This window comes from Thermobia domestica, chromosome 4 (assembly GCF_964235325.1).
Source record: "Thermobia domestica chromosome 4, izTheDome1.hap1.1, whole genome shotgun sequence".
NCBI classification, from domain to species: domain Eukaryota; kingdom Metazoa; phylum Arthropoda; class Insecta; order Zygentoma; family Lepismatidae; genus Thermobia; species Thermobia domestica.
Window position 1 is genome coordinate 311,227,522 of NC_137457.1, and position 27,751 is coordinate 311,255,272.

The 27,751-nt window shown below is 34.5% G+C and overlaps 1 protein-coding gene across 2 annotated transcripts; it reads right to left on the reverse strand.

Moving 5' to 3' along the window:
- Positions 1 to 466: 466 nt before the first annotated feature.
- On the reverse strand, positions 467 to 26,451 carry LOC145684311 (uncharacterized). Of its 2 annotated transcripts, none has more exons than XM_081756493.1 (3): positions 25,947 to 26,451; positions 21,200 to 21,769; positions 467 to 8,910 (listed from the first exon to the last, which is right to left on the reverse strand). In XM_081756493.1, exons 2-3 carry the CDS (start codon positions 21,652 to 21,654, stop codon positions 7,185 to 7,187), a joined length of 2,181 nt encoding a protein of 726 aa, XP_081612619.1. In that variant the 5' UTR covers positions 21,655 to 21,769; positions 25,947 to 26,451; the 3' UTR covers positions 467 to 7,184. The 2 variants fall into 2 exon arrangements, with proteins under 2 accessions (XP_081612619.1, XP_081612620.1); XM_081756494.1 differs by lacking the exon at positions 25,947 to 26,451 and adding an exon at positions 25,783 to 25,874.
- Positions 26,452 to 27,751: the final 1,300 nt, after the last annotated feature.

Below are 27,751 nucleotides of genomic sequence, written 5' to 3' on the forward strand. Positions count from 1 at the left end.
AGAAGCTCCAACAATCAGTTTGCTGAACTATGAAAGAAAGGAAAACATTGATTGTCTGCAGTAAAAGTTAACGAATCTAACATTATCAAAGCTTTCGCTTCATATATATGTATGTTATTAGAAAACTAATTATGAAATTAACAAAATGGAGAAAATGATATTAAATATGTTAAGGCTTTCTTTAAACTGAAAACAAACTGCTTTTCTGGAAAGTATCTAGGTATTACGTAAGAAACGAAACCTCACGCACTAGCAGTTGTAAAAAAAAGTAACAGTTGTAAAAAACAGTAACAGTTGTTGTTTCATGTGTGTAAAAAAAAGGATGATAAATTATTTAACCTTTCAAGTAAAGAGTTATAAAATCTCACATCATAATTATTCAAACTATACCTCGTGGGCTAAAAATCGAAAGTTGGGAAATATAAACGAACTTCAAAGTATTATAAAGAACAAGCATTTACTTCGAAACATTTTATTATAGAAGGGGAGAAAAAATGTCTGTGTTCTTATTAAACCATATCAATTTCTTTTTATTTTCCCCTTAAAAAAGATAAAGCTGCTTTAGACAAATATGAAACAATACAATTATGAATGAAGAAAGGTTATTTGTAAAAACTAAATCGTTAAAAATCATACATGAACAAAATTTAGGTACATTATAAGAAACACTAAATTGAAACTCCATACAGAACTTTTTAATATATGTTCCGAAAACAAAACCACTCAGTCCTAGAGAACTGTAACAGTGGAATTATAATCAGAAAGTTACATGTATTATAGAACAGTAATAGATAATATATGAATATTCAGGTATATTCAACACTATGTAAAAATCTTAAGCAGCGTTATGAAACACTAAGTAAACTAAAATAATTAAGAGGTAACAGTTCTGTTAAAAGTTTAAGCACGACACAAACGACATTTGTGTTTGAACATGACTGCATAATACCTATAAAAAATGCATATCTATCTAAGTATATATCTAATTACGCATACACCATATGTATAATATTAAGAATATGTGTACTATATAATTAATATATAACAGTGAGTACTACGTGAAAATACAAGTAACAAAATAGAAAAATGAAAATAAAACAGCAAAAATATACTGATCATTGCATTAATATAAGCTAATTACTAAAAGGATGAATACTCATCGAAGTAGTCAGAAAATATAGCGTAATTCAAATTACATAGAATGATGGCATTGTCTTATTCAAAAATACCAAATCAACCTATGTCATATTTGGTGTAAGATAAACGTATTATATTTTATGTATTTTGCTAGGAAATACACAAATAACTAATGAACACCCTTGAGTACAAAGAATCAAAATTAACAAATATTTGAAGTTAGATTATGATTATCTTTAATAAAGTTTGTCGTTAGATGTTCCACTTACCTCCTTCAAAGTTTAATTGCGACATTTTATTAAAGATTAATATGTTAAGATGACAGTTACACTTCCTTTCAGCATACATACGGAGCATGAATGGATTTACTATAGATAAAACAATTATGTGGTAGAAAGATTATACTAGTATCTTAACTATATATAAAACTACATAAGCTGACATAAATTATTGTGCACTTTCTGTAGGGCTACAATGATTAAATTTGGCATGATTGTACCTTTCCGGAACTAACCGACAGGAGAGTTGCCAAAGTTAGTATTTCTAATTTTTAGGGGGTCTAAACAGGGGATGAATAATTTTCCCATGTTATTTTAATGGGCATTTTTTGGACCTTTAATCTCATGCTTTAGGTACTTAGAATTTGAATAGAAACTTGAAATTCGGCATGCTTGTACGTTTTCGTTAGCACTACCTAAGTAGATGAGTAATAATAAAAAAAATCCAACTTTAGAGTGATTTTCCCAAGTTATTTATATGGGACACCTTTTACACCCCCAAATTATTGGACACTTTCTCTAGGGCTACAATGAATAAATTTGGCATGGTTGTAAGTTTTCGAAACAATCCCACAGGCAAATTCCGAAAAGTAAATATTTTCAATTTTTAGAGAGCCTAAAGAGGGGACGAAGAATTTACCTCTTATTTAAATGGAGCTTTTTTTGGAGTTATAATCTCATATTTTGGGTACTTGGAATTGGAATAAAAATTTGAAATTCGTTATGCTTATACGTTTTCGTTAGTGTTAACTAAGTAAATCGCTAAAAATAAAAATTTTCAACTGTAGAGTAGTTTTATGCAGAACTGAAATTTTTTTCACATGTTATTTATATGGACATCATCTACACCCCAAAATGTTTAGGCACTTCCGGCAGGATTAGAATAATGAAATTTCGTATGATTGTAGCCTTCCATGACTAACCGACAGGAAAATTGCCAAAAGTGAATATTTTTAGTTTTTAAGGGGTCTAAAGGGGGATGAAGAAATACCAACGCTATGTAAATAGGCGTTTTCTTGTGATAGAATATTTTGTCTTTTAGATAGTTGAAATTTGGTATAATTGTGGATTTAAGTATGAAGAGCAAATGCACAAAATTCACTCTTGATGCAAATGCTGATACGTAAGAGATGCGTGGCCGTAGGCAGAGCAAAAGCGCGGGAGTCTGGCGGCGGAGCCCCCACCTAGTCAAAGGCTAGTATTTCTCTCTCTCTCTCTCTATATATATATATATATATATATATATATATATATATATATAGTATGGAAAAACTAATAGCAACTCCTTGGAATTTTACGCATTTATAAGGATTTCAAAGAAGTTTCTACCTAAATATGCACTAACATACAATGATATATATATATAATTAAAGGAAATTTTAAGTAGAATCCAAATCTTTACTCACAGAAGTTACGTGACTTTACAACAATTGACATTCAACAAAATATTTCGGAAAGAAACACAAATCCGTCATGTTAAATGTTCGTTTAATAGATGACTCGATGTTGCTTTCAGTAAGGTCTGCGATCAATAAGATAATCAACGTTTCAAGCGTTCTGTATCGTCTCTGCTTACTTACTTGTTGTGTAGATGCCCTGGATTACGTAATTGTGTTATTCTAGAAGTGTTACTTTTACTGACATTTGAAAGTGATAGTTTATCCATAAATGTTGATTTATCGTTTATAAATTATTAATATCGGACATCGACATGGGTAAAACGTGTGACATTACACCACAGAAAGCGACTAGAATTAAAACATTATGTGAGTAGCGGCAAAACTAATGCTGAAATAGGCCGGATTATGCAACTACATAAAAGTACAGTGGGTAGGCAGATGGCCAAGATTCGGGAAGCCGGGTGCATAAAAAGTGGAAAAATTTGCAAATGTGGTCGAAAAATGAAATCCTCGCCTAGACAAAACAGTCCACTGCGACGGTTGTGTCAAGCAGACAGGTCTGAATCATCAGCAAATCTTGGTAAAAGTTGGAAAAATCATCTGGCGTAAAAATTTTTTCGCGAAGAGTGAGGAACAGGTTAAAGTGAATGGGTTTGCATTTACATACAGCTGTCAGGAAGCCATATCTTACATAACGTAAAAGGCGTTTAGAATTGGCCAAAACTCACAAGGATTGGACAAGTGGCCAGTAGCGCAAAGTTGTTTATGATGAGACAAATATAACCATTTACGGCAATAATTCACGCGCTAGAGTTTGTCGCATTTCTGGTGAAGCACATAATTCTTCGTGTACTGTAAAAACTTCCAGGTACTCTACCATTGTAATGAATTGTTTTTTTTAGTGGAATTGATAAAATTCACATTTGCAATAGTGTTGTTAATGCAGAAACTTATAAACATATTCTTGAAACGACGATACGTGCGGGTATAATTTTATTCAACGGTGGTTCCTTTCTTTTCAAGACAATTCTGATCGCTGTCATCGTGCCAGAGTTATAAAGACTATGTTGTCTTTAAGTCATGTTACCCAATTTCCGTGTCTTGGTAATTGGCCCGACTTAAACCCAGCTGAAAATTTATGAAGTGTTTTGAAGGATGGTCCGTGCAAGCCATCTTACAACGAAAGTTAATTTAAGCAATAAATGATGTCTGGCAACACTGCATTTCAATAGAAACATTACAAAGCTTAGTAAACTCCATGCCACAACGATGCAAAGACGTCGCGTGTACATCCAATCTAGTATTAGCTTGAGCCAAAATCAATAGGTACGCTTTATTTAACTTCACTAAAAAATTGACGACTTATTTGGTTATCAAGTCTTGTAAAGATACGTAACTTCTGTGATTAGATTTGGATTCAACTTAGAATTTGCTATAATTTGACGTATATATCATTGTTTGTATATACCTATATATATATATATATATATATATATATATATATATATATATATATATATAGGGTGTAACAAAAAGGTGCGGAATATTTCAGGAGTGGATTCCTTATAAGTAGACAATCAAACAAGTTTATATAACAATATTTCAGAAAATGCATCGTCACACAATTACGGCCATTGAGCAGTCTGATGCTGGAAGTAGTCATTCTGCTCGCCCCTTAATGTGATTCAATTTAAACCTCAGTAATTCACCCCTAATTAACGTAGCAAAATAATTTTGGTATCAGTGTTCTTGAGTGATGAAACTTTTTACCGATATGTACTTCATGTATGTGGAGGATACCACGGTGAACCGGGGAGGATAACCACGTGATGCAAAAAACAAAACAACAGATAGTTTCCTTGCCCTGGCCACCGTGGTATCCCCCACATACATAAAATACATATCGGTAAAAAGCTTCATCCTTCAGAAACACAATGACACCAAAATGGGTCTAGGTCAAAACCCCCACACTCAAGAAATGTGAAAACACCCACACAAACGGTCATAACCCCCACACAAATGGACAAATCTCCCAAACGTACGAACGGTCAAAATCCCCACAGCCAAAACCCCCACACTCAAGAAATGTCAAAACTCCCACACGATCGGTCATAACCCCCAAACAAATGGACAAATCTCCCAAACGCACGAACGGTCAAAACCCCCACACTCAAGAAATGTCAAAACGCCCACACAAATGGACAAAACAGCAACACATAGCAACGGTCATAATCCCCACATAAATGGACAAAACTCCCACAAAATCGGACAAATCCCCCACACTCTGAAATGATCGTCATTTTACGTCTTTGTTGCGGCTCTTTATGACGCCCAAGAAGAATAGTTGCAACATCAGTTTAAGTGGAATAAAAAATGTTATTAAAAAGTACAAGGGCAATACATGAGTATGGGGGTTTTGTCAATTTGTGTGGCAGTTGTGATTATTTCTGCATGTGGGAGTTTTGTCCATTTGTGTGGGGGTTTTGTCCATTTATGTGGGGATTGTGACCGTTGCTATGTGTGGCTGTTTTGTCCATTTGTGTGGGAGTTATGACCGTTGGAGGTTATGACCGACTACCAGTGTGGGGGTTTTGGCTGTGGGGGTTATGACCGTTCGTGTATTTGGGAGATTTGTCCATTTGTGTGGGGGTTATGACCGATCGTGTGGGCGTTTTGACATTTCTTGAGTGTGGGGGTTTTGGCCGTTCGTGCGTTTGGGAGATTTGTCCATTTGTGTGGGGGTTATGACCGTTTGTGTGGGCGTTTTGACCGGTTCCCACCAAAATTGTGTTAAAACCTTATTTAGAAGGTGAGTTATTGAGATTTAAATGGAATCACATTAAGAGGCGACCAGAATGTGACTATTTCAAAGAAAAAATGAAATGAAATCTTTGAGTTTTACGTCCCACGCTTATGCCGGCTAGGCTAAAGGAGACGGTGATGATGAGTAATGAATGAAATGGTGGAATGAAGAAAGTGGGAGGAAACGGGAGAACCCCGAGAAAACCCACGCACACGGTGTTTGTCCACCACAAAGTTCAACTGGCGGGGGCTGGGATTGAACCCGGGACCCCAAGCACCAGAGTGCATATACTATGTAACCTTGAAAGGAAAATGAAAAACTTTCAGCCGAAAGCTTCGAATAGGTTTTACAATGGAGGAATGAATAATGTCAGTGTGATACAATTAACCATATTATTTCTTAGAGTTCTCGGAAGTGCGGGTTTCAACTTTTTTGGATGCATATATGATTTTCACATTTACATGTCAATAAAATTCTTTGTGCACCAATAACAGAAAAAAGCTTGGTCGTTACTACACATAAATATCTCTTTTTAGTTTTTGTTGTAACAAAGATACTTTGAACCAACACTATCCGTATACCGACAGTGTACAAGGGAAGAACATCCATTATAAATTTGTTCATTAGGCTTCTTTTCGTTTACGTGTATCAATATACGACTTACATAAAACATTGTTCTAGTCCGTAACACACTAGAAGGAAAAATGCTTCTAGCTAGTATCAAATTAATTCCGTAGCCTAGGGTTTGAGCTCTGATTTTATTGCGGTACTCAAATACAAAACTTTTTGTCGTATTATCAATCTTAGAAATTAATACCTCGTCTTTGGTGTCACGCTCGCGAGGTAACTCATTTAAGAGTACTATATCCCACTCGTTTTCAAGACTGAGATGTGGGGTTACTATTTGGATCTTGATATATATACTTTACCATAAAATGATTTCTCACGCTCTTGAATATCAAGGGGCTTCTTAAATGTGTATAAACAAACGTAAAGGTTATCGAAATCTTTTAGAACAATGTCACCAAATGAAAAGATTCTTACACCTAGGAAGTCAACGACAAATTTCTTTCCGTTAGCTGAAATTAATTTCGTAATAATATCAGAATGGAGGAAAACCAGAGTACAGTTGCCAGCAAATTTTAAAGAATATATTTTTTTTCGGCTTCAACCACATTATAGTTATAAATTCCAGCCATACCACATTCAATTCTAAATTAATTCTTACCAATCGTAGAGAAATTTAATTCCTTAATGTTCTAGTAGATTCTTAAGCAGCTTTTTTAGTACAGAGTGATCTCCCATACTAATAAGAAAACGACGGTAACTTATCTGTATTCTCCAAAATGATTGTTGCGAAGTACATTGTTTGAACTAGTCTCCAAAATTTATTACTAATCTGAGGTTTGTATGTAAGCATGTTTCATAATTTTTGTCCAAGTTAATTTCCACTAAATTCTCAAGTTGATTGAAGAATATTTCTCACCTGTAAGATGTAAAATGCGCGTAAGCAAAATGTGTTACCATCTTAGATCCTTTCCCACATCCGCTACAAATATCAAGTTGCTAATGTGCATATATATTTTTATGTCTGACCAAACTAGATTTTTGTCTAAATTTCCTTCCACATTTATTACAAGTATAAGGTTTCTGACCTGAATGTATTAACATATGTGTAGCCAAACTTGACTTTTCCCTAAATGATTTCCCACATTCACAACAGGTATGAAATTTCTTATCTGTATGGGTTAACAAATGTCTAGTCAGTTTACCCTTTTCTTTAAATCCTCTTCCGCACTTATTACATGTGTAAGGTGTGTCACCTCTATGACGTAACAAATGTTTGATCAAATATGATTGTAATGTAAATCCTTTTCCAAACTCAGTACAGATATGAGGTTTTTCACCTATATGCGTTAATATGTGTTTAGCCAAGCTAGACTTATGCACCAATCTCCTCCCACATTCATTACATGTGTAAAAATCCTTCTCTTTATGTATTAACATGTGTCTAGCCAAATAATAGTTGCTCACAAATCCCGACTCACATTCATCACATTTGTAAGGTTTATCACGTAAATGTCGTAAAATATGTACATTTAAATTTGATTTTCTTGCAAAGGCTTTTCCACAATCATTACAGATATGAGGTTTCTCACCTTTGTGCAAAAACCTGTGTTTGTCCAAATCACCCTTATCCACAAATCTCATACCACATTCGTTGCACGTGTGTGGTTTCTCACCTGTATGTCGTCTCATATGTGTTGCTAAACTTCCACTCTGAGTAAATCGTTTTCCACATTCGCGACAAGTGTGCGGTTTCTCTCCCGTGTGTCGTAACACATGAAGAGCCAAATTTTTTTTCTCAGTAAATCGTTTGCCACATTCGTCACAAGTGTGAGGTTTCACACCCAAATGTATTAATAGGTGTTTAGCTAAATCTTTTTTATCCACAAATCTCTTTCCGCATTCGTTACATATGTGAGATTTCTCACCCGTATGTCGTACCACATGGGAAGTCATATCTGATTTGCGTATAAACCCTTTCTCACAATACCCACAATAATGAACTTTGTTACCTGTATGTGTTAACATGTGTCCAGCCAAACTACTCTTATACCAAAATCTTCCTCCACAATCCTTACAGCTGTGACTTTTCTCACCTGTATGTTGTTTCATATGTGTATACAAACTTGACCTGTGTGTAAATCGTCTTCCACATTCGCCGCAAGTATGAGGCTTCTCGTGGATATCGAGTAATAAACGTGTAGGCGACACAGATTTTCCTGTAAATCCTTTCCCAAAATCGTCACAAGTGTGGAGTCTCTCCTCTGCATGTACTAATATGTTTTTAGCCAAACTAGAAACTTTCCTATGTCCCTTTCCACATTCATTACTAGTGCGAAGTTTCTCATTTTTATGTTGTAATATGTGTGTTGACAAGCGTGATTTTCCTCGAAATCCCTTACCATATTTGTCAACGAACAAGTAGGTTGGGAAATTTGATCTTTGACCAGCTCCCTCCTCACGTTCTTCAATTAAATCACTTTCCTCAACTGTATGTGTTAAGATGTGGCTTCTCAGACTTGATTGAAGTTTAAATCTCTTTTGACAAATCCGGCAAATGTGATATTCCTCACCGTTATGTACAACTACGTGAGTTGCCACAAGTGTACTTCCAAATAATGCATTTTCACACGCGTTACAGGCAAGAAATTTGTCCAGAGAATCAGAATACATTGGCTCTCGTAAAGCAGGAGTATTTCTTTTTACGGGGAAAGTAATTTTACGGCTGGAAATATACAACAAATAAACAGAAAAACTAAATAACATAATTTTACAAAACAGTACGAATGTTTCTATGTAATATGTCTGTAAGAAGAAAAAGCTTTTCGGGAAGTACAATCGTTATCGCATCCTAAAAATAAGTTACTTAAGGTTAGTGTATTTTCAAATACACTGGAGGGAAGCACTGTGAAATTATTAGACAAAATATTAAGTAATATGATAGTTAACACTGATCTCCTATACTTTCAGTTCTCAACCTAGACAAAAACTTTTCCTGCTGTTAATCTTCAGCTTTTGTCTACATTGCACTAAAAACATATTCGTTTCATAGTTTTTTTCATCATAATGTATATATCATCATATATACAAGTCACAATAATGGAACGTGACATTGGCTAAAAAAAATGTGTATCTTTTGTTTGCAGAGTTCAATGCTTATAACAACTCCTCCCATCACGGTTGGCAAAGAACCACGGTTTTTGTTGAAAAAAAACAAAAGAGCGGTGTTTTGTCTAAACCTGCCTTTTCTGGTTTAAATAATTTGCTCTATGTATTTATATCACATATGGAAAAAATAAGTTTGTTTCGCCTTAGTGTTATTATGCAACAACCGGGATGTCGTGGAAGGGGTGACACAAGCTTAGAGCGGAATCCAAACCGCTTCACGGCTTACATCAGAGAGAAATTGTCCTCCATTTGAACTCGAAACCCGGACTAATTGGCCACGAATGCGATACGACTGCCGAGTCACGAAGGACACCTGGTAAAATACATTGTACTGCTCTTTACAAACTTGTTAATATAATTCTCAAGAGTTAATTCAGGACAAAGAGAAAACAGTTGCACAAGTCTAACCATTGTACTGAATTACATATGAGCAATTTCAAATAATTGCACAGTACAGAAGAACTAATTTAGCTCAAGTTATATCAATACAACTTTTCTTAGCGCAAGTTAAAGAAATACGAAGACTTAATTTGCATATCAGTAAGAAAAGCGAAAAAAGATACGAATTATTTTAGTCCATTTTGGCTCTGACCCATTTATTCATAAATAAATACCAAAGATACTTTTGATTTCAATTATATCTGTCCTGGGGTTCGTAAGACCCCACCCAAAAACGTACGGCATTTCAATGTAGTTTAACAATAGTAAACATTATTAAAACGAAACCATATTTAAAATTTATCTTTGATTGCAATTGCTTAACAATAACAAAAAACCATAAAAAATCACAAAAGAAACATTCATAAACTTTTCTTAAAACGAAACTTACTTTTGTAGTATAATCTCTTTGAGTAATGACTAGAGAATTTTGGTCTCAGTATAATACGAATAATATACGGGCGTGACACGTGATAGCTCAGAAATGTGTGTTCATCAAGATTTTCACTTTTACGAAATTTTTCGTTTTTTGGTTTAAGCGGTTGGCCCTATTTCAAATTCCAGAAACTGTGGATGGTGGTCTTTATCAGAGCAAAGGAAGTCATGCATACGCAATCCAAAAATGCATATTTCATTAATATTCAATAGGTCTACAGAGTATTCCATGCAGGTTGAAATTCCCAGACATGCCATCAACCGAATTTTGAGATATGCTCTGACTTTATGATTGATTCGATGTAGACAAACGATAAACCTTGATAGCAGTGAACGGAGAATCTTTTGGTGCGATCTCCGAAGTGTTAAGGATCGTCAGCAGCACGGTATATCGTACTCGAAAAGACGTTTGCTGCAATGTTTTCTTTCACCCTTATAAATGAAGAAAACGTGATATAGAGCGTGAAGAAATACATCCCATCAACGTTTATCCGAACACAAAAAACATAGAGCTGCCGGTTCTTAACACTTCCGACTTCCCTCCGAAGCATTGGATGTCCTTGTTGTCAAGGCTTACCTCCTGCCACTTTGGACCCTCCTTGAAAGCAAGGTATATCTGAAGACTCTATTGAGAGCATTTCTGAGAATTACACCCTGTATAGAATACGCTGTACACCTATTGAAAATTGACGAAATATGCCCTTTTCGATTGTGTATGCATGGTTTCGTTTACACTGATAATGACCACCATCCACACTTTCTGGAATTCGAAATAGGGCCTGTCGAAATTTGGCTTCTTGCGATTTTGGACAGCCCTAGCTCTGAAACCATGCGCTTTTCGCCACAGGTTTTTCTCTTATTTTGATATGAGGAATCAGCTCTTATAGATTCTCGGTATAGTTAATTAACACCTTGTATACATATTTAGCATTGATTGTTAGTAGCAATAATAGATTACGTATCGTTTCTATATATCAGTATGGTATTTCCAAACCATAAATTTTCTGGCATGATTCTGGTTAACTAATGTTTCATGCAGGTGTACAATAGGATGTGGATTATTTTCTTTTCTGATGGCAGTTATTTTCCTTAAAAACGCAGCCCGTAATGGTACAATATCTTTCCGCTCCATTAAGAAACACCTACAGTCATTACATTTCTTGTATTTAAACCCTAGTTTTTGGACAATTTTATGTAAGCAGGTAACGCTTCCACTGTAATCTATTTTTTCCCTTAATACGTCCTTCAATTTTCTCAGGGTAGGATATTCACTTTTTTCATAGAACTTATGAACAGAGAGCCGAACATCATCTTTGTGGAAGTCATCTAACACTGTGACCTTATTTTCCCGCAATATATTTTTCATGCCGAAGAAAAAAAATGGACCCGCACTCTCTGAGTTGGCAACGAGTACGATAAAGATGGTGACCGGAGGAGACAACGTTTAGTGGTCGTCTATTACTATCTCTCTTTCCCCGGTTATAAACGATCTTACCAAAACGATCTCTAGTGTGGCATTAGCTGGAATAAGGTTGCTCTCAAGTTCACGTACAATTACGTGCTTTTCTATTGTGTAACATTGTGTGCGTTAATGGAGGAGGCCATTAACAGCATGCAAAAGAAAGTAAGTCGCCTTGTAGATGCCCAAACTAAGTCAACTGGGAATCCATTATCGACGTCTGCAAGTAATGGTAACAGTGATGTGTCTGTGATTCTACAAGAACTCGCAGAATTAAAAGAACAAGTGGAAGACTTAAAATCTCAAGTGGGGCAATTAAACGAGACAGTTGTGGCTCACGATGATCGACTGTACAGCATAGAAAAATATAGCCGGAGAAACTGCCTGCTAGTACACGGAGTTCCTGAGAAGCCTGGCGAAGATCCTACCAATGTAACAATCGATTTTATAAAGAGTAAATTGGACATTGATATCAACATAGAACATTTGGACAGGTAGCATCGTCTCGGAATAAAAACGCAGAACCAGGTTTAAGAACACAGGCCTTTAATTGAAAAATTTGTGTCATATCGTTACAGGGAAGTGGTGTAAAAAGCCAAAAATAAATTGAAAGGCAGCAAATTTCTTAACACCGAATCTCTCACCACAAAACGACTGGCCTTACTTCGCCAAGCTAGGCAAGCTTTTGGGGTCCGCAATACTTGAACATCAGATGGCAAAATTGTCATTGCTATGGAGAACCAGAATTATTATGTATCCTCGAAGCGGCAGTTCCTTAACCTTATTAGTGAAAGGGGGTAGGGAACTTGAACTACGCCTTTGAGTGAGCGAGACTTGTACATTTGGAATAAATGTGTAGAGTACAGTGTTTTATTTATTGTGTTGTGTTAATGTATGCAATTTCCTTGTGCGTGATTTGTGTGTTTGTAATTTTTCCGCTAGAAGCATTCTCATGTGTAACTAGTGTTTGGAAATCAACAGTTTTCGTCACCCAGTTCTTGGTAAGTCTCTTTGATATGTTTCTTCATTTTTATGTAGCCTACATAATTCGTTTTTTTTAATGTATCTTCTTTTTCCTTAACTGTAAACAGTACTTAGATTTTAGCATGCCTCAAATAGAAAAACTACTAAAGATAGCAACATCGACTTCAATTAACACAAAAATATTTCGTATCTACTTCTCCCTTAACGGGACTGAAGATCACTTTCCACCTTCTCTCTCCCCTACCCTTTTTCCACCTTCACCTCCGACGGCACATTTACTGCAAACGGAACTAGGTAAACCAGCAGCGGGGACAACCCTAAATGTCATTCACCTCAACGCACAGTCCCTTCTAAGCTCTTTCGATGAATTTCAAACTACTGTTCTTCCGCAAAATAGTTTGCACCTGATTTTGGTATCCGAAACGTTGGCAAAGCCAACTTTAAATAGCAGCCTGTATGAGTTACCGGGTTATCAGTTTATAAGAAATGACAGAACGCAAAAAGGCGCTGGTGGGTTTGGTATCTATGTGAGGGGTGACGTTGATACGAAAATTCTGGCTATGTCACCACAGGAATACAGCTTCTGTACTGACTACATTATCATTGAATGTAGTTTCTGGAATAAAAAAAGTTCTCATCTGTTCGGTGTACAGACCGCCAAAACCAAATTTTAAAAATTTCGAAGATGAAATATTGAAACACTTGCCCTTTTATGAAAATTGTTTAGTTCTCGGTGATTTTAACATGCTGAAGTCGAACAATGAGAGTGAGATATCTCGTGATGTTTTATCTGGCCTTAACCCGACAATGTGTGCTCTAAATCCCACTTTCAATACTGCTTCATCACATTTACTACTCAATCTCATCTTAACTAATAATCCTCAAAAAATTGTTCACTATGGGCAATTACCAATTTCAGGATCTAGTGTTTGCCAAGCGTTTCCCAAAACAGGTAATACCACAAGTATTAATGATTTTCGGCCAATTAGTATTTTACCTGCTCTGTCAAAGGCATTAGAATACATTATTAGTGATCAAATACGAACCCATCTAATGAAATACATTTTTTTTTGATCCGTTTCAATCAGGTTTCAGAAAGTACCATAGTACTACTACAGCTGTTACTTGTGTCACTGACGACATTAGACTAGCTATGGATAGAAAGCAAATAACTGTTCTTGCTCAACTAGATTTCTCTAAAGCTTTTCAATCAATTATACATAAAATTCTCTTCCATAAATTGGCGAAGAAATTTAACTTCTCCAATGGTGCTGTGAAATGGGTCAAAAATTATCTACAGGGACGGAAGTAGTTTGTAACCGTAGCCGATACTTCTTCTGCACTGTGAAATCTCACTCGCGGCGTCCCTCAAGGAAGTGTCCTTGCCCTTTTCCTTTTCTGTTTGTACATTAACGACCTTCCTTCTGTCTTACAATACTGTATCACCTATACGCAGATGATTTTCAAATATATATATACATATATATATATATATATATATATATATATATATATATATATATATATATATATATATATCTCAGGTCAACCCGGAAACTTGGACAATTCAATTCAACAAACGAATGACGATTTGCATCGCATTTACTTATGGTCAATTGAAAATGGTTTAACCATAAATCCACTTTAATCGAAGTGCATTTGTGTCTCCTCTAAAAGACTTATACAAATGCACCGTTCGAATATACCAACAGTACAGATAAATGGAACAATTATTCCATTTTCCGAAACTGTTACAAATCTTGGTGCAATAATAAATCAATTCCTTGAGTGGAAAACTCACATTAACGCTGGAAAGCGTTCTGGTCTTTGCATTCACTCACTAGACTAAAGAAAATTCTACCCACTGAAACAAAGCTACTACTTGTAAAATCTCTAATATTCCCTCACCTTGAATATTGTGATGTAGCTCTATCAGATTTAAATCCACTCACACTTTTCTTTAAGGCTTTGCGCTTTCAACAACCTTCCTACTTATTTCAACGATTGCAACCACTAAATGCTCACCACGACCAAAATACAAAATCAGGTGTAAATAAACTACTTTCTCTTCCCCCATATTCGTCAAAATTCTACTCCAATGTGTTCTTTGCATCCACTATCCGTGCGTGGAATGGCCTTCCATCCAACACAAGACGATCTCAGTCAATCAACCTATTCTAGAAGTCCATTGAAAAGATCCTCCATAAGTCTACTAAGTAGAGGCTTACCAATATCTGAAAAAAATGCTGGTTTTTATACTTCCTACCTTTTGTTTCTTTTGTTCACTAAATGTGATTATATTATGTGGTTATTTGAAGTAATCTATGTGTGCATGTGATGTGATGCGCGTGTGTGTGTTTGTGTGTGTGTGTACGTATGATTTATATATTTTATTATTATTGTATTACTAATTATGATACTATTGTATAGCATGGTCAAGTGGGGGACAAGGCAGGAGCGTTAACTTCGCCATGCAAAATAAGAGTAAATAAATAAATAAACAAGACTTTTTTCTGCTTCCTAACATATATTCTGCACAGTCCGCAAAGATACTTCACACACCTCTGCAGTTCTTCATTGTACACCTCTGAAGGAATCACACACTCTTTCCTCGCAATTTTCCAGAGACTTAAAATATTTATAAACTTTATATATTATATCCATTGACTGTCGTCTCAGATCTCTCTTTACTGGGGCAAGTCAAAGAATATCCTTCTCACACACTATTCAAATATATAAACCGTTTCTCACTTGCAATCAAACCATTCAAATAAGCGATTGAAAACCGAGATTACACCCTCCAATACCTAGCAACCCTGATGCTCAACTATTACTAGTTGCTGCTCCCTCAGCCTTCTGCCCATTCATTGAGTATCATGCTCATTTTTTCTATTACTGTTAGGAAAATGCATAGGAGTGGGGGGTGAGAAAGAGGAAAGCGCGGAGCAGGGTGGATGTCCTTGAACCGTAGATTGGAACTCAAAATAGTTTAATCTAGTCATATCTGTTCAGCTTATTCTTCTGTATCTTGTCTTCTTCATTTGTTGCAAATATAACTGAAACTCATGATTTTTTGGTATGCTTATGCACTGGAAGGACGAAATGTTGAGAAAAGTGTAAAGGTCGGATACAAACATTGATATTCATGTTATTTCTTCAGGTATTGTGTTATCAGAATGTGTTCGATTATATTTACATAGTGACTTATTTTGATACACAAATAAGGGTATATTGAAAGTTGGCACTTTTTATGACTTGTTATCAAGTATTAACTCGTTATTTGGATGTTACGACCAATTTAGTGTTTGGTTATAATTACAATTAACATTTTTGCCTATTTTATAAAATAGGTTAAGTGGTTGGATTCACCGTCAATTCGGATGAACATGTGGATTAATGATTTTCTATACTGTCTTATTAACTTTTCCTAGTATGGTTTATCTAGTTTTTTTTTCTTTTTTAAATGATAGTATGATTGTTTGCATGAGTGTTTTCTCCCCTCTTATAATATTTTTCTGTAACTCGCTTTTCACGTCGATTCACTCGCTTTCAAAAAGTTTTTTTTTGTTTGTTTGTTTCTTTGTTTGTTTCCTTGCAAGTGGCCGAGCCAAGAGTGTAACATATAATCCATGGATTTTATGTCACTGGTTATCAGATATTCATAGAAAGGTGCTTCAAGGAAAAATTTAATTATATTGTTGTGTAAAGACAAAGCTTCTCCGTTTTGCCTCTTAATTCTGTTGCTTATGCCCTCTGGTGGGACATTCGAGCACACACATTAGAGAAAGCAAGTATTATGGTTTTGTTTCGCTACTACTATCATATAGAGCAGTATTATAGTTTTGATTAAATGGTCATATTGAAAAATGGTTGTTCTATATATATAAAATTACGAGTGATATTCAAAGTATAATTCTGTGGAAGCTTAAATAAAATCTGAATATATTTACAAAGTATACAGGGATGTACTGTAACTTCCATTCGTTGTCTACTGTCCTATTTGAAAAACTAATTGTCCTATTTAATAGACGGATTGGCTTAACAAGGCAGTGAGTTACGTAAGTAATAAGATTTGTCATTCCTTTCATTACCATACTGTTCTTATTTATAAAGCCCCGTTAGTCATTTTGTTAGTTTTGGGTACTTGCCTGACTATTTAGAACAAGTTAGCGGTTACCGAGGCAGACTAGTTTACGCTGTTAATTGGTAAATAGTTGGTTTTAATCTGGTCAGATTATCTTTCTGTAATAGTGACTACCATAAGGGAATACCATTTGTTGAATTCTTACAATTTTTGTTTACTGCCTAGTTGAATGTTTAATATATTGTTTGCATTTCTAAAAGAGGTCGGTTATACTGGATATTATCTTATGAACTAACATTCTATTACCACTGTTAATATATACATTACATAGCGACAGAGAGAGAGAGAGCACTGCTTGTTAATGGCAGTAATAGATTACATATGCTTTCTATATTTCAGCGTGGTATTTCGAAACCACTAAAATTAATATCGGGAGACCATATATATGTATTCTCCACTCCTATTCATTCGTATCCCTACTTTTAGAATTTGAGATTCAAAGAATGAAATTGAAATTGAAAAAAAAAAAAAAAAACGTAAGTAGTGTACTATAAAAGTTTAGTTACAGTTTCCACATAAATTGTAATAATAATCCTAACATGTACAAGGCAACTTGTTACCAATATGTAAATAGAATTGCGAAAAACTACGTAACATTATCAAAGAACCGAGTCTAAGTCAATTAAATCGTAATAGTGGAATATTAAATGTCGAACGTTTAGTGAAATAAACAAAAGACAGTAAGAATAAAATGCAAGTTAAAGAAGTGAAACAATTCAATCAATCGTATGAGATACCAGAATTATCCTTAAAATTTTATCTTTGATGTATCATAAACGAACACATTCTTTCCCTGCTTTATATAATTCTCTTCCTTAGCGACATTTCAGAAGTTCTTACGGAAACTTCCTATAGTCCGGGAAAGGCCGATTTATCTTAACATCAGATTTTTCTCTTCCAGATGCTATTCTAACAATACTGCTAATAATAAATGAAAATAAACTTTTGTGGAAAAATTTGGTTTCTGAAACGACGGGTTTAATTAAAAGAGATGGTCCGAAAGCTCCAATTGGCATCTGAAAATACGAAAGAACAACAGAAAACACTGATTTTACTTCAAGAATAACAGACCATTACGCTTAATTATCTACTCAAAAATTTTCATTTCATAATATCGTGAGGTGCTTATTCTGCTTCATAGAACAGTAACATGCGTCCCAACAACGTGAGTGCTCCGGAGCCACCGGCACCCAAATAAATAATCTTGTGTCTGCGCCGCACCCACAAAATTTTTAGTTTGGGCGTCTATGTCAGCCGTGTTACCAACTGAGCTAGGGCAAGCCCAACTTATCCTTATAGTACCGGTATATTTTACTTTATCACAGCACAACCCTTTATTTTAATGTTCGTATGAATCAAATATCGAGACTTCCCTAAAAACACAGATTAACAGGTCCCGCCGTTGTTATGCAAATTCATAAATTTTGGAAATTCGGCGCCGTTGAACTGTAGCGAAACTTTGTTTACCGTAAGGCAGAAGGTGCTAAAGTTATTATCTTAAAGTGTTCTTCAGTTTTAAAAGTGTTTCAGAGAGGGCAAAACTCAATTTCGGTACGTTGACAAAATGTCTTTTAATTTATCTTAACGTGTTCACAGGTTGAAGCATCGCGGAAAATTACCATATTTTCCTACTTTTCTCGCGGCAACTTGCTCGTATGACAAATAGCCATATTTTCAATAACAGAGTGTAATGGAACTACTATCATTCATGAACTTCAACACACAACACACTATAGTGAAACAAAATCATTCACTGTAGATGATGGTTCACTGTGCTGAAATCCCTGTAATTATAATAAATCATTAAAAGGTGCATGGTCTTCAACGGTAGTACTCTCATGGAAAGCATTTGAATTTGTGTTCCTGTGGGGATCAACAAAACATACAGGATTATATAGAGAACTTATCCCCTTCAAACACATTTCTTGTGTGCACTAGTAAAAGCGTTTTAAATTAATTTTGAAACTATCTTCAGCAACTCAACCTTTCCATTTCTGATCATAAAATTTCAGTATATGTAATAACTTTCTATAATTATATCATGTAAAACTATGAATCACTTATATTTTAACATTTAATAAGTATTCTAAACGGTTATACGTTGCGAACGATGTCTCAAGGCGAGAAATGAATGTCATTACAAAATATCAGTACGAGAGAAACGAAGTTTATTTAAACACGTCAAAATATTCTAATAAAAAATAACAAAAAAACCTAATATCCCTTATAACTTGTAAATGAGGATTGAAATAAATATTCAAATTCAACAAAACTTGTGAAAAGAAGCACTAGATTTTGCATCTCTTCTGATTTTTGTTTCTATGGTATTTATTCAAAGATTCGTTTTGTAAATCCGTACTTCGTTCTTCGTGTTAAATTCCTGTATTAAATTACATGAAATTTTACTCACCCACAAAACATGACACGACTGAATTTCTATATATAAATATTATTAATGGATTTGCATGTTAATTATTGCGGATTACAATATACATAGATAAAAATAGAAGAAACACAACAACTAAAAAAAGATATACAAATTATCCTACAGATTTGGGACACTTCTGTTTTTAGCGAAAGCATTAAGAATATCTACAAGGCATATAACTAAATATGATTCCACGAAATCCACACATAATAAACTCGTATAGAGAATATTTCTTTACATAAGAACCACCAACGTTTAAATATTTGTCGGAACGCAACAAAAAAAATCTCGTATTGCGGAATTTTACAAAACCTGACTTTGTATTTCGGACCACTTTTCTCACCTTATTTTATCCTAACCCGTTCACTTTTCTACAGTTCTTGAAATGCAAGGAAACATCACATAGGATGTTCTAATTGTCTCCAAACTATTCACACTTAATTCTATCTCCAAGCAATTGTAAAAGTCGACATTGTGCGCGCACATACACCGAAAAGGATAATATTAATTACACTGCGAATAAACATGGGGACACTCATTATTACGAACATGAGGAACGGGTGATTTGTATCATCTCTCACTTTGAGAAAACTCATTTCGTGTCCACTGTTGTCAAGGCTTACACTTAGCCTATTTTTGACCCATCTTAATAAGAACTTATCTGAAGAATTCTACTGAGAGCCTAAATGTGTTATATACTTTATACAGAATCTTTTGGAAACCCAATGCTCATTAATGAAATATGCATCTTTGGATGGCGTATATACAAGTTCCTTCACGCTGATATGAGTCGCCATCCAACGGTTTCTTGTCTTCGTAATAACGCGCGTTGCAATGTATGTTTACCAAGCATATTTTCGGTTCTAGCTCTACATCTATTCACTTTTCCACAGAGGTCTATATGAACTCTCGTTTTATCAGCTAATCTAAAAATGTATTCATTTTTTTGCACAAGACCTGAAGATAATATCTCATATTTCAGCGTATATGAATCACACCTGGTGAAAAGATAAAATGTCATTTGACTATTGACTGTGAAGATAGTAGACGTACAAGAAATTTTGAAGTTTTAATAATTAGCTGTACGTTATTGTGCCTTGAAAGAAAGTGAACTTTCTGCAAAACTACGATACGGTTTAGAATGCTGTTTTAATAAAAGTACTAACGTTGCACAGGACTATGCGGAAATTTGTGCTGTTTATGGGCAAAGTACATTGTTAAAGTTACAGCCAAAAGATGGTTAAGTGGCTTTCATTATGGAAATTTCAATGTTCAGGATGCTGCTCGCTAATAACAGAAAAAATACATAATTTCTGGCATAAGTAAAAGAAAAAAAAACATGAAGAATTACAACATCGTCAATGACAAAAATCCTATCACCAAAGAGTGGTAAATGGTTGAATAATGCTGCTACAGAAAGAAGATGTACCTTTGGATACTACATGATCTGGATCAAAAGTACCTATTAAATCGAGCAAATCTCTACCAAAATGTAACAGACCTGAATCTCTACTGAAGCAGTTAAAAAGGAGTGACAAAAGGTGGTTAACCTATAACAATGTGCGAAAAATATTGTGATCGAAACTCACACGGATGCTACACTATGCATGAATGGTTAAATATAGCAGAGGATGTCACTATTATACGAATGGATATGAATCATGAGTGAACTGATTAAGTATAATGGCGCATGCTGTGACATGAACTTCATATTCCCATAAACTGCCTGTCATTAATACCTCTTACCAAGAGAACTCAGAAGTATCAAAACTAAAACTGCTGCCTTCTGAATAAGACGACCAATGGATTGCGATTGGCAGTTTGGAAACCCTACACTACTTTGTGTTCATTTACTTATCAAAATTTCTAAGATTAATGAAAACTTTTAAAAAAATGACAGAATGTATTTGCTGAAAGTATATGGATCACAACTGAAAAATGAACATACGTAAACGTACCTGAGATCCTGAGGATTGCTCCTTATTTCTTGACAATCCACTTTATGAAAGATGCCGGGCCTCTGATTCTCAATAACAGAAGACATAGGATTGTTTGTGTTTTCCGTAGTTGTAAAATTATCAAATTTTGGCTTAAAATTACTGCTGCCATTTACAAGTAAATCAGCCATTGATAAACGCTTGATTAAACATACTGGTTTTGCAGCTAGCTTCCAATCTCCTATTGTATCAGTTTCATTCCCTCCTGAACTGAATTTAAAATTAGGTTTCCAAGTTTCTCGTAGCATGGAGAGCTTAATGTCAGTTTCTTCCTTCATTGCATTTTTGGCTTCTTGCTTACAATCAAAATATAACATAGAAGATATTGAAAGTGGATCTCTATGTTCCAAATCATTGGCATCAACATTATACAGTTTACAATAGCGACCTTCATTATGTTCGTTTTCTAATTTCATTTTGCCTTTAATGGCAGCAAGGTTGAATCAAAAAGAAGTATTTACTTAATTTAAAACCTGATATCTCTGAAGACTTCAGGTCTTTAGCACACAGTGTATGAGAAAAACAAAATATCTGAAAACAAAAAATATGAATCATTCATTAATATAAAATATTATATTGGCCGAAACAAGAAATAATAAAATCCAAACAGAACTACAGAGTTCGTAGAGCACTTTTGATTATTAAATTGAATATTACTGATTTGAATATTACCTTATTGAGTTCGTAGAGCATAATTTCTAAAATCGATGCTAAATTAATACTATTAATATATATACAACATGACAATGTAACGTGCTAAAGCTGGAATGATTGAATTTAAATGCAGTGAACAGGATGAAACCCCAAAATACCAAAACATACTTACTTACCTCAGTAGTGGATAACGTCACCATAATATTAAGAATTACGGAAGTTAGAATCATACATTGGTCAATCTCTTAGTACAACACTAAATACACCTGAAAATATCTCTAACTACAGCTGAATATTATTACATAACATTTCACTATTGCACTGTACACTCTTTTATTTTATTATATAGACAGATTCCATGGTTCTGTTTCCTTCTATGGAAGTAATATGCCATAATGATATTTCTATTCAAAAAATTACCTTGCGTTCTTAAAAACGTCTTTGGACATTCCTACAGAAAAATCTTACGAGAACTCGTTTGTGGTAAATCGTATTTCGTTTCATTAACGAGGAATACTTGCATTCTGGTAATATCTTTGGGCACCCTGTGGAAAAGTACAGGCTGGCCAAGTTCGGCATAAGTCGTGGGTAACACTAATCATTTATTCGAACATGATTACTTCAGGCTGAATTATTGGTTGAGCGATGGTAACGAACTCTTTTCTTCATTAAGAATGTTGATAATTTAGGCTGGAACCACGAGTTTCATTATTAGTGTGTTGCAATACGTGACAACCCTGAAATCGGTAGAAGTGCAGGATTACCATTCTAATTATCGCAAAAATAAATAAAATAAAAAGGCAACTTAAAGTGCTTCACGCCATCCAGACGAAATTTAAATATTTTAACTTCTTGTGCAGCTTTCTAAAAAAAAAAAAAATAGTAGTAAATTTCCTTAGTAGGCACATTATAATCTTTATCGAAAATTAAATTCAAAAATAATGCCGAAACAAAACAATTAAACATCGATACACGGTATCCTCGAAGAAGTAAATTTTCCCACATAAATACTACAAGAATAAAAGTGCGTAAATCACAGTTGAGAGAGCATACACCAAAATTAAAAGCACAAAGTTATAATAAATATGTAAGCGGCAAATTAAAAATACAAAGTGAAAATTTAGAAAATTTACGGGTGAAATATATTATTGTTCATAAGAGTGTAATATTCGCACAATATGATTTCTATAATGGAGCTGAAAGTGTACAATTTTACTATACGGATCCCTAGATTGCAAAATGGACACAAAAAAATTGGCCAAGTCTTTAAATTGACCATTTCATGTCGAGAATAGTGATGGGTAAATTCCCGGGAAGATATTTTTCGGAAAGATTCCCTAGGAATATTCACGGGAAGATTCACAAAATGGGAATTTATCCGGGAATTTATGTACAATCAGAAAGAAAATAGCATTCTATTACTATATTATGATTTCAAAGTTGAATTAATTTTTATATCACAGCATATTATTACTGTTGTCCACAGAGGATTCTTTAAAATCTATATATTCTGAACGGTACTATGTTACTTTATTAACACTATTATATTTGGAGAGTACGCATAAATGTATATTTATTTACAATATGTTCTATCAATTAAATATGTGTGAAAAAATTACATAGTAACAGCTTAAATTTATACGTAAGTGGATTTGCTCAACTTTACTCTATTCCTGATATTATAAACACATTAAATTTATAAATGTTATGAACCAATTAGATTAAGTAAATGCTAGAAGATACATGTCTCACCAATTTATCAATATTTAAGCATACATATTTATGTTCACAAAATTTGCAAGATACTTATTTTTATATTTTAGCACGTAACATTGCCATACACAACCTTTCATTCTACCTATTTCTCGAAATTCCATACGTTAATTCACATGTAAAAGAAGTCCGAGTACCTCTTCAGAAATTCGAGTCAGAGAGAGGAGACAGACCGACTAGTGATGGGTAAATTTCCAGGAAGATATTTTTCGGAAATATTCCCGATAAGATTCCCAAAATTGGAATTTTTCTCGGAATTTATGTACAATTACAAAGAAAATCGCATTCTATTACTATATTATGGTTTCAAAGTTAAGTTCTTTTTTTTAAAAAAAAAAAAATCACAGTAGCTATATTATTTTGGTTGTCTCCAGGCCCGTACTCAGGGGGTTAGGGGACCCCCTAAATTTTGGCTGCCTCCCTAAAATGTTCACGGTAGACTGGCAAATGAACTATAATATGGTGATGAAATATAATATAGTTGCATCGCTCCTTCCCCTAACTTCAGTCAGGCCTTGTGATGATTAGATTCCCGGGAAGATACTTTTCTGGAATATTCCCGAGAAGATTCCCCAAAATGGAAATTTTCCGGGAATTTGTGTACAATCACAAAGAAAATTGTATTCTGTTACTATATTATGATTTCAAAGTTAAATTCTTTTATATATCACAGTATATTATTACAGTTGTCCCCAGGGAAGTCTTTAGAGTGTATATTCTGAATGATGTTATGTCATTTCATTAATAATTTATTATATTTAGAGAGTACGCAAAATGGATATTTATTTACAATATGTTCTATGAAAGTAAATATGTTTCAAAAATGGTATAGTAAGTCCACATACTTTTAAACCGCTAAACAGTTTAAATTTACATGTTGGTGGATTTCTAAACTTCTACTACTGATATTATAAACATATTAAATTTTTAAGTGTTATAAACAAATTAGGTTGGGTAACTGCCAGAATAAAGATGTTCCACCATTTTGTCAATATTTGCACATAAATGTGTATGTTCACAACATTTACATGTCTTTCCTGTCTTTATAATTTTGCATGTAACATTGCCACACACGACTTCTCTTCCCGCCCATTTCTCGAAATTCCATGCGATAATTCACATGTAAAAGAAGTTCGAGTACCTCCTCGAAATTCGAGTCAGAGAGAGGAGACAGACTGACGTCTATTAAAAACGGTGGTTCAGGGTTTATTAATAGTACTTCATTTCTATTTCTACATAATTCTACATGACTTAACGAAATGGATTCTTTTCACATTTGTAAATTAGTACTTTGCTACTTTTGGCGATTGTTTAGTTTTGACGGGTCAGATTTTGCACCTACTTTTTTGCAATATTCTATTCCGATGTTGTTGTTTTATGGTTTCATACGTTAAATTGCGTTACCAACATTAAATTTAGGCAGCATTGCCGAGCAAGCGTTAGCGAGTGGTGGCGGATTAGAGCCCCGCAGAGCACGTTGTTTTCTATCTTCGTTACCAACAATTCACTTTCTTTTCTCACATAAATCATTTCTTTTACCTTTACGGTTTGTAAAAATCCCCTACTGCCCTTAAAAAAAAAAAAAAGTGTTCGACACTTTCTTGACTGCTTGAATACTTTCAATTCATTTCTTCCGTAAACCATCCTACTTTTTGCTGGTTTTGGTCCCCCAATACTAAACAATTACTCTACTTTTTAGTGCACATTGAAATGGAACATAAAAAATCATATTATTAGTTACATAAAATAGTCAAAGAATTCTAAATTTTTTTAACCTCCAAATTCTTTAAAACCTAGAAGTAAATCATAATATATTAAAATAATGCAATTAGTCATACGGTTCTTATAATTTGAAAGACAAAGTAAACAAATGAAAATAAATTCCTTCCCGGGAATCTATAGGCCAGCGAAAAAACCCGGGAATATTCCAATTTTTTAAATTCCTTCCCACCGGGAATATTCCCACTGCCGATCACTAGTCAAGAACAGAACCCAAAAAAGTCCTGCAGGGCTTCTAAGCTGTTACTACTATTTACTACTTATATTATGGATCTATATAATAAAACTGCACAGAACAAACATTAGAAAATGTGGTATCAAAATTGGAAACTACATACAAAGAACATTAGGAAATTTTGGTCATCAGAATAGAATTGTCCAAAGCAAGGAGGGCGCTAAGAATACGCCTTTCAAAGCAATCTTCCCAAATTGATATTATTGCGAGCACCTTTAACTTATATTTGGCTATTTATCAAGGATAATGTTAAGACGAAGTACTAACCTGAGACGTGATGAAAATTAATAAATATCTCGGGAAAATTATGTACAATTTAATGAAAGACAACTGTTGTGCAGTGAATTGCGATTATTGCCGTCGTCGTCGTCGTAGACCATTACAGGTCAACTAGGTAGGTGCACTAAGGCGCTAAGCGTGTGTGCTACGATTACAAAATAGTCAGATGTGTTCATCACATGGTGGATATATGATTCTGGAACAAAATTGAATAAAATAGAGGAAACAATTTGGATATAAGGACACAATCGGGAAAAAGGTCAAAGTCAGGAAAAGGTCAAAATCGGGAAAGAAGTTCAGACTGTGAAAGAGGGCTGAAAGAAAAGTTGAACAGGGCAAAAGTTAGAGGAAAGTGTAAAATAAAAAAGAAGAAAGAGTAGTAAAAGAAGGGGATGTATGTACGTGTAATTGGAAAACAAAATGTAAGTGTAGTGTAAGTTTATAGGCAATCCCACTCCACTCTCTTCCCCAGAAAGTACCACAACTCACGAAGCACTAGCTTAACGCCCACTGTCGAACTCCTCAAACATTAGCATATATTTGCTACCTCCACAAACGAAAAATACTGGTGTTGCCAGTGTATGCAAAGAGCAATTACATATATCCCTGTAACTCTCTCAAATCAAACAGAACACCATAGTAAGTTATATTCTAATATACATCACCATCTTTATATTATAGTCTTGTTCAAACGGCTTTTAGTTTGTAACTAATTAATTAATCAATTAAAACGAAAAGTCAAAATTTTATTTATTTTCCCATACCTGATCATATATCGTCGTAAGTCGCTTGCATCGTCTACTTCTAGCATTGCTACCAGCAGTGAGATCATCGTCCTTTCATGTTCTCGTTCATAGGACGGTTTGTGCATGAGGCGAAAACCTTCTCCGTTGTTATAAAGTCTAGCGCGTGCCTTGATGCACGTGGTTCCGTGTTCGATTCCCGACGTAAAAGTGCAAAACATTAAATTCACAGAGAATTAGTTAATGAAGGTTTAGTCACGGTCTAGTAGGTAGTCGGTAATTGTATACAACGGCTCCTCATCATCATGTGTGCGCGTGGATACTTCCTACTGTTGCACTACGTATAACATTCTAGAACTTTACTATGCAAGGTGAACTTTTTGGTATTCAGAGTCTACTTTGAATACAAGTAAAACGTTGATTTGAGTATGATTAACTAATAAAACCTCAATGCATCGGGTGAGAAAAATAAATCTGGCAACTACGGAAAAGAAGATGTGCGCATGGCGTATTTTCGAAATGCACTGAACTATAGCCATAAGGCACTGTGAACGGAGTTACGCTTGGCAACAATGTAGGAAAAATGAATGACGTTTATATCGCGATCACGAGTCATGTCCTACATATAGCACAAAGTAAACGCCAGGTGCTGTGGTAGTGATGGGCTGAATCGAATTCTTTAGCGAATCGAATACGTATTCGAATACTGTACAAACGAATCGAATTCGAATTCGAATACTACGAATACACCATATTATATATATATATATATATATATATATATATATATATATATATATATATATATATATATATATATATATGTGTGTGTGTGTGTGTGTGTGTGTGTGTGACCAATTAATATTGCACATTCATAATCACCTTAAGGGATTTATGGGGAAATGATTGAAGAAATAGCAATAAATTATTTGTATTCGAACGTTTTCATGGTAGCTTCGGTACAAATACACGCAGTTGTTTATTATTGTTTCACGATTCATTATCAATGTTCACAGGAGACTGGCTAAATAGTTAGAAAGTAGGTGCAAC

Bases quoted from the DNA above. Each gene is read 5' to 3' on its own strand.
- LOC145684311 (XM_081756493.1), bottom strand. From the start codon at position 21,654: ATGAAATTAGAAAACGAACATAATGAAGGTCGCTATTGTAAACTGTAT. The intron at 8,911-21,199 runs GTACGTTTACGT...GTATATTTCCAG, and splicing joins AGCAATCCTCAGGATCTCAG to CCGTAAAATTACTTTCCCCG.